This window comes from Arachis duranensis, chromosome 7 (genome assembly GCF_000817695.3).
Source record: "Arachis duranensis cultivar V14167 chromosome 7, aradu.V14167.gnm2.J7QH, whole genome shotgun sequence".
Classification (NCBI taxonomy): Eukaryota; Viridiplantae; Streptophyta; class Magnoliopsida; order Fabales; family Fabaceae; genus Arachis; species Arachis duranensis.
Window position 1 is genome coordinate 4,387,798 of NC_029778.3, and position 10,257 is coordinate 4,398,054.

Genomic DNA, 10,257 nt, shown 5'->3' on the forward strand with positions numbered 1-10,257 from the left:
AAAAGCTGCAACCCATAACTCAATTACTGAACCATACGCGCAGAAAACACCAAATCTCAATTTTCCAGTTCAACTCTTTTTCTCTCTCTAGAGTTTTCTCTTTCTTTTTTTTTTCTCTCACGTTTTCCCCTTTCAATTTTCCCGAAAAATCAAGCACCGACAAGTTTAATTTCTCTCTCGATTCTCCCTCTCGAGATCGCGACTCTCTCTGCGAATTGAGTTTGTATATTTTTTTCTCCGAACGAAAACGCAGAAACTGCGATTGTTCGTCACTTTTTCTTCTCTTCGCTTGATCGCGTCGCGATCCGAATCGAGAGGGTTTGCGTTGTTTGTTTCGAGGTTTTTCTCACGGAAGAAAAAACTTTAGCTAGCTGCATGAGCTGGTTGGGGAAGCTGCGTTTATTCTCGAATTTGAATTCCATTCGCTCCGTTACTTGTTTGTTAATCTTTATCCTCCATTTTTCACCTCAATTAATAAATTCTTCGCCCTTAATCGAAATTAATAGTAGTAGTAATCTCAATCGTAATACCCGATCATTATCAACGCAATATGGAGTCTCGAGTTAAGAGCAATTCTCAATTGCGCAGAGGTTTGTTTGCGATCACCATGTTTTATTTATTATTACGACTTCTTTTTTCTTTTTAAACTATTCATATTGATATGTCCGAAGTTCTAGATCAAATTAATATTCGTTTTGTAAATGTCCATGCATGTTTTTTTTTTTCAGTTGATAATATGATATTATAATAATATAATATAATATATTTTCTTTTACAAACTAGGAATGATGAGTAAATTATTCACAACTATGAAAAAATTATTAATCTGATAACCAATCATCACTTGGTCAGATTAAATAATAATCTGCATACTAATTGGAGAAGGAAAAGGGTAGAATCTTAGGTTTACTAATGTCTAGTCAAATGTGTAAACTCATGCTGTTAGGGTGGTGGGTTTTGAAAATCTAGCTACTAAAAGTGATCTTAACTTCTTTGGGAAGGGTTGCAGTCCCTTAACTATGTTTTGAATGGCTTTACTCCCACATACCTAGTAGAATAATTTTTTTTATCATGATGAGTTTTTGTTATTGTTAAAGAAGCATGGTTATGCTTTGAAAATAGAATAGACATCATCCTCAGATATCTGCCACGCCAACTTGTGGAAAGATAGTTGAGTTGTTTTTGTGCTTATGCTTGTGTATCCAAGGCCGTGTTTGGTTTTAGTCTTTTAGACAGAGGAATGTGTTTGGATCTGGAGATGGGTACAAAATTTCGTGTCCTAAGACAAATTTTGAGTACTGTCTTTCCGAGCTACTAAATGTAGCTTAAGAGTTGTTAACTTGGATGGTCTGAGTGTGTATATATGTAATGTTTGTTTTGGAATTATTTTATTTTATTCTTCTTTTCCATCATGAATTACTGCTGTTACTAACTTGGGTTCTCTTTTGTTATCTTCCTACCTTTCATTGTAGCTGATTGCTTTGGAAAGGTTGATGGGCAGTTGCAGAGGTCACCATCTGTTATTGTCATTGGTGGTGGCATGGCTGGGGTTGCTGCGGCTCGGGCACTTCATGATGCCTCAATTCAGGTATTCAAGCAAACAAATATTTACCTGCTATTATCTACTTTGCATGCAACTCTATAAAATGATAATATGTCATTCTGTTGTCTCTATGGCTTGTAGTTACTTTACATGTGCTATTGAGGGGTTATATTAAAGGGTTTATTTTCGTCAGGTTGTCCTCTTAGAGTCGAGGGAAAGACTTGGTGGCCGGATTCATACTGATTATTCTTTTGGCTTCCCTGTTGACCTAGGAGCATCATGGTAAAACTTTTTTTTATTCTATTTTATTTTATTTAAATGTTGACGAGAATCCAATAGAAGTCTGTGTTTGTTTAGTATTAAACATGACATACTGTGTTTCAGGTTGCATGGAGTTTGCAAGGAGAATCCACTGGCTCCATTGATTGGGAGGCTTGGATTACCTCTTTACCGTACAAGTGAGGATAACTCTGTCCTCTATGACCATGATTTGGAAAGGTAAATGCATTTATTTTGATGCTCTATCATCTATGTACTGTATAGCTGTTTGTGCTGCACTTGAACAATTAACTTATGAAAATGGTTTGAACTATCTTCTGTTGTTAAAACTTGGCATCTAAGCCAGTGAACTGTTAAGGCTGTGTAAAGGAAGAAAGAAAAATGGTTAAAGAGAAGAAAGAAGAATAAGGAGAGGAGAGAATATGGAAGATAGAGCTGAAGATTTTCCGTTAGTGTGGCAAATCACCCTCTGTACTATACAAAGATTGGCCTTATATACAAGTGACTAACAAAGTTGTTATTCTAACGAACTATACAGGCTGTACTAACTAGAGTAAAGATATGAAATGAATGATCTAACTATGGTAAATAAATGATCTAACTATATACATCTTAGTTATGCTAACAGAGTTGCTACAATGGATAGCCAATTAATCATTAATAAGCTCCAACATGTCTCTTAATGATATACATTGTTGGAGAGAATATTTTACTAATGGATTTTGACAGGGAACCAACTTTTCTTTAACAACAAAGTAGTGGATAAGCAAAGATCACGGGGGAGAGAGAGAAATTTAAAGGAAAAGAAAAATGTTGACTGATTGTTGGATGAAAAAAGTTGGTTCCAAACTTTTCCCTTTACTAATTGAATATTGTCCAACGTTTTGCAGCTATGCACTTTTTGATATGGATGGTATTCAAGTTCCCCAAGAACTTGTAAAAAAAGTTGGTAAAGTATTTGAGATGATTTTAGATGAGGTAAGTTGCTCATTATATTTATTTTATTTATTTTCATGAGCCATTGCCTTTCTATTTGATACTTCTGATATTTGGTTATACTTGTAATAAGCTTTTTTTCCAACAATTTGCTCTTATTTAATGCAGACAGATAAAGTCCGACAGGAACTCAGTGAAGACATATCCATACTCCGGGCACTTTCAATTGTTTTCGAAAGAAAGCCAGAATTCAGGTCGGTTCTTACTTATAGAGCAAATTCCTTTACTGCCTAATTACTTTTCTCTAAGAACAAAATGGGTTTAATTAGACTTCCTTACGGGATGCAGGTTAGAGGGGCTTGCCCACAAGGTGCTCCAGTGGTATTTGTGCAGAATGGAGGGTTGGTTTGCTGCAGATTCCGATACCATATCACTCAAATGTTGGGATCAGGTATGTCTACGAATTTGAATTCAAGATATGTCAGTTTCATTGTCTGTGCACAATGTTATCTTCTATCCATATCTCTGAAGCTTACACTTTGAAATTCTAAACTAATCCTTATGAGCTATAGGTTTGAGTTTGAGGTTTAATTATTAGATGCATCAAGATTTGTCTTGTACAAGTTATACTTATTTTGGTCTATATGTTGCTTACAGGAAGAATTGCTTCCTGGTGGTCATGGTCTTATGGTCAGGGGCTACCTGCCTGTTATACACACATTGGCTAAGGGTCTTGACATTCGCCTGGGACATAGGTAGATAATCGTTAGAAGTTTTTGTTTTGAGAGTCTATCCTGTTATCATCCTTAACTTAATTAACTGGACCACTTTTCAGGGTCTCAAAAATCGAAAGGCGATATAATGGAGTAAAGGTGACAGTGGAAAACGGAGAGACATTTATTGCCGATGCTGCTGTTGTTGCTGTACCTCTTGGGGTGTTGAAAGCAAAGAGCATAAAGTTCGAGCCGAAGCTCCCTGATTGGAAAGAGGCTGCCATTGCTGACCTTGGGGTTGGGATTGAGAACAAAATAATTTTACACTTTGAGAATGTGTTTTGGCCTAATGTGGAGTTCTTGGGAGTGGTTGCTGAGACATCTTATGGATGCAGTTACTTTCTCAATCTCCATAAGGCCGCAGGTCACCCTGTTCTTGTTTACATGCCTGCTGGGCGGCTGGCCAAAGACATTGAGAAAATGTCTGATGAAGCAGCTGCTAACTTCGCTTTCATGCAGCTCAAGAAGATCCTTCCAGATGCTTCCTCCCCGGTAACTACTACTCCGACTATTCTCTCTCTTTTCACCTCAATTCTCCAAAGATGATGCGATAACAATGAAACTTATTTCGATCATGCAGATTCAGTATCTTGTGTCACGGTGGGGAACAGATGTTAATTCATTAGGCTCTTACAGTTATGATGCAGTTGGGAAGCCACATGATCTGTACGAGAGGCTGAGAGTGCCTGTAGATAACTTATTCTTTGCAGGGGAAGCAACAAGCGCGCTCTATCCGGGGTCCGTGCATGGGGCATTCTCTACTGCGATGATGGCAGCAGAGGACTGCAGGATGCGCGTTCTGGAGCGATATGGGGAGCTTGATCTGTTCCAGCCTGTGATGGGAGAGGAGGCTCTGTCCATACCTCTTCTGATATCACGTTTGTAAATCATTCCTTTACGTTGGGTTTATGTGTCATGCCTTGTTATGGTGTTGTGAATCTTTGTACCTTGAGAGTGCTGAGACCCATGGAGTCTCAATTTGAATAATCTCACGAAAACTGCATAATACATTATTATTGTTGTGCCTATTGTGCTGTGCTGAAATAAAATATGGGAACCGCTTGGTGTTCACCTTTTACGCTCAACCTTTTTTAGGCTTGGTTTGGTAAAGCTTTTACTTTTCAAAAGTAGTTTATGAAAGCTGTTTTTTAAAAGACAACTTTTTAAAAGTTGCAGCACTTACGTTCGGTAAAATCACGTCAAAAATAGCCTTTAATAACCACAAACACTACAATTATGTTTGGTAAAATAGATTTTTAAAAATTATAATAAACATATTTATAACGAAGAATAATTTTTTTTTTAATTTTAGGGACCAATAATTTAAATATTTATTTGATTTATTCTCTATATTAATATAAATAGAGTTATCAATAGTCAATAATAAAATAATAAAATTGTATGTAATCCAATGTTAATACTGATACATCCATTACTCATCTGTATATATTAACTCATTTTTATAAATCACAAAAAATGGGATACATATTTCAAGTAAAATTATATATCTATATTTATATATGTATATATATGTTGTTATTATAATTTTGACTAATGTTTATGAAGTTGGTGTACGAAAATTTTATGATTGGTTTCCATAAATCAGGTCTCTTTCTTCACGTTCTAAAGAACAGAGAAAAACAAGCATTTATTAGAAAATACAAAAATAACTCACAAAAAATAATATAAATAGACAGATGTTCATACCTAATACGTGATAGAGATGTATTTGTGTTGAAATTGTGAAGATTAAGTTGGAAAATAAAAAATATATGAAGACGGTGTTAGAATTTATGAAGGTTAGGTTGAGAAATTAGAAATATACGAATATTTCAATTGCAATATAATGAAGAAAATGTGTGGGAAAGCAAATAAAATCTGGTGTTAATAATTAATAATAGTAATTTTGAATATTTATTATATTAGATTTTTTTTTAATTTTGATAAGCACAAGCCAACCTTAAAAAAACTCGCTCTTAGGTGCTTTCAAAAGCACCCATAACTTTTAAAAATCGCAAGCACTAGCACTTAACCTTTTTAATTTATCTAACACAAAATGAGGTACTTGTGCTTTTAAAAAGTACAAGCACCTCTTCAGAAAACTTTACCAAACCCAGCCTTAACCTACTCGAAGTTCGGTAGAATTTTTGTCATAGATTAGGATCAGGGGACGGGTGATATTAGTCATTAGCTTACATTATACCATCATATTCTGATTTCTCAATCTTCTATCTGATTATTATTCTGACCCAGCAGCCGTAACGTGATTTACACGATTTTGGGAATCTTCCAGACACTCCATGCCTCCTTGGTTTGAAAGACTGCGTGGGGTTTTGAATAATTTAATCCTATTTGGGTTGTAAGTCTTGAAAATTGAATTTGCCGTTTGATCATTAACACTCAAGTTTAAAATTCAATTTTGACTTTATAAAAGATTATTAACTGGTTCAACCTCATGAGTTGATTTAAACAGAATAAATATAATTTATTAATAATATCACATTCAAACACCATGCATATAATTTATATAAATTATAACCTTCACATAAGTGAACTTCCTTATTTGATACCAAAAATATGCGGAAAAAAAAAACATGAACAAAAACATCTTTTGTAGTTGTAGCACAAATTAACATCATTGTGCTTGGCAACCAGCATTTCTACTAAGCTCAGAGAAAATTGATGTAAATTACTATTCTAAGCATCAGTAACCAATTGATCCAAGGTTTCATCTTCTGCAGATCTCTTGATTCGAGCGACAGTTTTCTCAACCTACAAACAACAATTACAAACTGCTTCATAATCTCACCTTTAATAATGTCATACACGTGCAACTTAATTTCTAAAAGATCATCAATTTAACCTTTGAAAGATCAAATGACACATTACATTAGTCAATTTTCTGGTACTAAATTGCTCTAAAATATTTAAGGTTGTAGAGTCTAATGTTTTAAATTTGATTACCTCAGCATCCCAATTTGTTCTGGCAGTCAGAATTATAAGAGTTACTGTTTGTATAAAAACTCCAAGGATCATTCCCCACCAGATACCCTGCAAGAAATTCCAAATGCTTAGGATTACACTAATTCTAATACAAACTTAGGAGCAGTAATTAATTATTGAGGGAAATGGTAAAGATTCAAACATACAGCTACTCCTAAAGATGTTTTGAAGCCAAGGATACATCCAACAGTAAGACCAATGACATAGTAACAAAACAAGTTTACATAAGCAACTATATCTTGCCATCCACTTCCAATTGCAACTCCTGAAAATTTCCAAATGAGCCATTAGCATTTAAATCATATTAGATTAAGACCCGCACAATGCACAAATAGCTAAATTAACTATACTATATACTATAAATTTAAAAGTATTATATTCTTTACGAATTAATCAGATAATAGTTTTAATGTAGATATTAATTATATTTAACCGTTACTTTTTAATTCAATTGGGTAATAATAGGTATTAAATTTGGTTATTTTTGTATTATTACTATATAAATATCTATTATTTTTATTTTGCAAAATTGACATCTATGTAAAATTGCTGATGTGGTATAATCACATAAACCAATATGTCACAAACTTATATTATAATAGGTTTGTATCAACTTTTATATAATAAGAATAGATAAGAATATAATAAATTTGATTAAGTCATTCCAACTTTATGAAGACACTTTGGGCAAAAGATTCAATGGTCCCAGGACGTTTGGACCATTAAATGGTCTCATAACAAAACATGTTTTTTAAGTTTTTCAATAACCGCTAAATAGTCCGTTTCTAATTTTAATTATAAATTAATCCCATATATTTTATTTAATCATAAAAACTATTTTTTATTTTATAAATTATTATTTTATCATTCATCTATTATGTTTATTAATAATAAAAAACAAAAACAATAACGAATTAGATCTTCTATTGATCGTAATAACTTTTTGGCAATTACAATCGATTAAAAGTTTATTTTTGATCTATTACATCCGTCGAGGATTTTGAAGTCGTATTTCTTAAAAAATCTATCGATTGGATTAACAAAACAATAGATTGACATTTTTGTCTGGAGACATTTATCAAACTTAGCTATAAAAGTATAATCAAAAGTGTTTTTTCTTTATTACCTGAGAGTATAGGTTGAATGCCATTAAGGAAAACAGATATGACTAACAATGGAGTCATGCTAGAAACACCTTCAATGACTTCAGAGTCAGTGGTGAAAAGCTTGCTCAAACCAACCCTGAAGATCAAGACAATGGCACAAAATACTATACTGATTGCGACGCTTGTTCCATTCACTACAAACACTGAAAATTTTGCTACTCTTGGATGTGCTGCTCCTAATTCATTGCTAACTCTCACACTGCAATCATTGAAATTGTGATCAAAATGTTTGTCTGAAAGTTGAGTGAATGAAACAAATAAAATAAAATTGTGTTTTGTTTGGTAACTTACCTTGCTGCTGCACTAAGTCCTAACATAAATTGCATGTCACAGTTCAAGTAGTACATACTGAAAAGCACATTAACATGGAGACTATTGTTAGAAAGAAATTTGAACAATGGTTAGAAAGATCATTCTAAATATGAACTATGAACATACCAAATTGAAATTGTGTCAAGTGAGATTGTTGGATTTGGGAGCAGACCTGATATAAGCCCTATTCCTTGATTGTACCATATCTCCAAACTACATTTAGGTTCGTTACGACATTATCAGAAATAAATATGTAGATAAACAGTTTTATTCTATTATATTTAACATGTTTTGATAGGTTTAAAAAGATTATCTGATATGAAAATTTCACATGATCTTATCACGTCTGATCTTTTACTATTATTTTTTTTGTGACGTGTCATGTTTGGGTGCCGCCTCTTAAATTAACAGTTAGATATTATGCGTGATTAAATCGTTACATACCATAACATGATAGCAGAAGCAAGTGTGATCTTGAAATAAGGCCAAATTCCTTTGAAGGCTTTTAAAGTAAAACCAGTCCAAGTTTGGTTGCACCTTGGGCTAAGAAAAATGTAGAGAGCATTCAAGAAAGCAAGAATGCACCAAGAAAAGCTGAGAGTGAGTGCTGCACCAAGAAGTCCATAGTCCAAAACAAAGACAACTAGCCAACTCAGAAGAACATGCAGAAGGAACACACCAACTGACATGTATGCCAAAGGATTCACTATGTTCTGTGCTTGCAGGAACCTCTGCATTGGACAGGTTACCGCGAATGCGTAGAGCTGAATGATTAGTCCTCGGGCGAAAATCTGCGCCTGCTCGGCTATGCTGTCTGATTGACCTATGGCTTTTAGAAAAGGCCCTGAGAACCAATAGAGGAATGTGAGTAGCACAGCTGCACCTAAGTGTAGGATGATTGCTCTTTGCAATATGACTCCCATTGCCGCATGTTTCGCAGCTCCATAGGCCTGGCCACACACTGTTTGCACTGCACTCGCCATCCCCAACTGTTTGATGGAAATTTAGAATTCAAAACTGAGCAGACTATCATAATATTACCAAAGATAAGTATGAGTTTTTTGAGAGAATAAGAATGCATACCATAATTCCATAAGCAAGACCTTGAATTCCAACACTAGCTATGGAAGCTCCAGCAAGCTCTACAGACCCCAAATGGCCAGTGAACATCAATGTTACAAAGCTTAGCATGTAATTGAAAACGGACACAATAATGGAAGAACCAGAGAGGAGCCAGAGGAGCCTTGACTCCCAAGCAACAAGCTTCAGCCACCATCGCGCCTCGATTGGCTTGTATTCCAAGAAATCCTCAATGGCATCAGCTGACAAAGCTGAAACCTTTGTGTTTGAGTCTAGCAATGGCTGATACTCCACAGACCCCATGGTTCTGTGTGTCTCACTAATCATTCAAACTAGTTCACTACATGAAAAGTTATTGCTAGTAAACTTGTATAAATAAGATGTGGAGGGCTAGGAAGGTAGATACATAGTTTAACAACTATACCATGTGTACATAAAAAATTAGCCACCATCACAAAATATATATTGAAATTCAAAATACTAAAATTCTAAAAATCGAACTGTTATTGAATAGATAGAGTCAAAAGTGCAAAATTTAAGGGTTCAATCGAAAATCAACCAGAATTGAATCGAATATGATAAAATAATATATTTATATATAAAATATATAATTTTAAGAAAAAAAAAATTATTTTATTTTATTATTTTAAATTGTTTAAAAAATTGTATCGGTTCAACCGATTAACTAATTTTTTGACTGATTTTTTTTACTCTTTGACAGGTTTGTTACAAATCCATTTTTCACTTAAACCGAATTGATTTTGTGGTCGATTCTTAGTTAATTCGGTTAAACTGACGGGTTCGATTTGGGTTTTAGAACCATACAAGATATATTTTAGAAATGAATTAAACAATACATGTATTTATATATAGATATGTGGTAGCTAATTTAGTACTTGATTTTCTATATGCACATAATATATTTTTATATATTTAATTACCATCGTGGAATTAGTTAAAGTAACAATGATTCGATTTAAGTCATGAAAATAGAAAAAAATTCTTATAAAAGAGACTTCATCCCTTTTATGGAAAACCATGTTGGGTTGGGTTGAAAATTAGTCAAATTCTTAGTAGCAAGACTTAGATACTAGTAGTTCGGTTGACATAAAAAGGAGAAAAGAAAACTATTATGTTTTGTTTTCTTTCTAATTTTGTTAGCTGT

General features: G+C 33.8%; 2 protein-coding genes across 3 annotated transcripts in view; one reads left to right on the forward strand and one right to left on the reverse strand.

Annotated features, from left to right (window-relative positions):
* Positions 1 to 195: 195 nt before the first annotated feature.
* LOC107496522 (polyamine oxidase 2) lies at positions 196 to 4,557 on the forward strand (the record flags this gene model as incomplete). The annotated part of the gene is given in 10 exon segments (XM_016117793.2): positions 196 to 590; positions 1,473 to 1,588; positions 1,737 to 1,825; positions 1,928 to 2,041; positions 2,713 to 2,800; positions 2,927 to 3,012; positions 3,107 to 3,209; positions 3,416 to 3,513; positions 3,594 to 4,023; positions 4,112 to 4,557. Coding segments are annotated over 10 exon segments (1,470 nt in total). The 3' UTR covers positions 4,418 to 4,557.
* A 1,491-nt stretch (positions 4,558 to 6,048) lies between these two features.
* LOC107496587 (protein DETOXIFICATION 41) overlaps positions 6,049 to 10,257 on the reverse strand; it is a 17,013-nt gene continuing 12,804 nt past the window's right edge. The window contains exons 2-9 of one of the 2 annotated variants that reach the window (XM_052251845.1): positions 9,096 to 9,350; positions 8,457 to 9,001; positions 8,139 to 8,225; positions 7,992 to 8,048; positions 7,661 to 7,899; positions 6,681 to 6,799; positions 6,496 to 6,582; positions 6,049 to 6,303 (exon numbers count right to left, since the gene is read on the reverse strand). In XM_052251845.1, coding sequence (XP_052107805.1) covers positions 6,229 to 6,303; positions 6,496 to 6,582; positions 6,681 to 6,799; positions 7,661 to 7,899; positions 7,992 to 8,048; positions 8,139 to 8,225; positions 8,457 to 9,001; positions 9,096 to 9,350 — 1,464 coding nt within the window. In that variant the 3' untranslated portion in view covers positions 6,049 to 6,228. Of the gene's footprint in view, positions 6,304 to 6,495; positions 6,583 to 6,680; positions 6,800 to 7,660; positions 7,900 to 7,991; positions 8,049 to 8,138; positions 8,226 to 8,456; positions 9,002 to 9,095; positions 9,396 to 10,257 lie in introns of those variants that run through there. The other variant, XM_016117891.3, reaches the window with a different exon arrangement.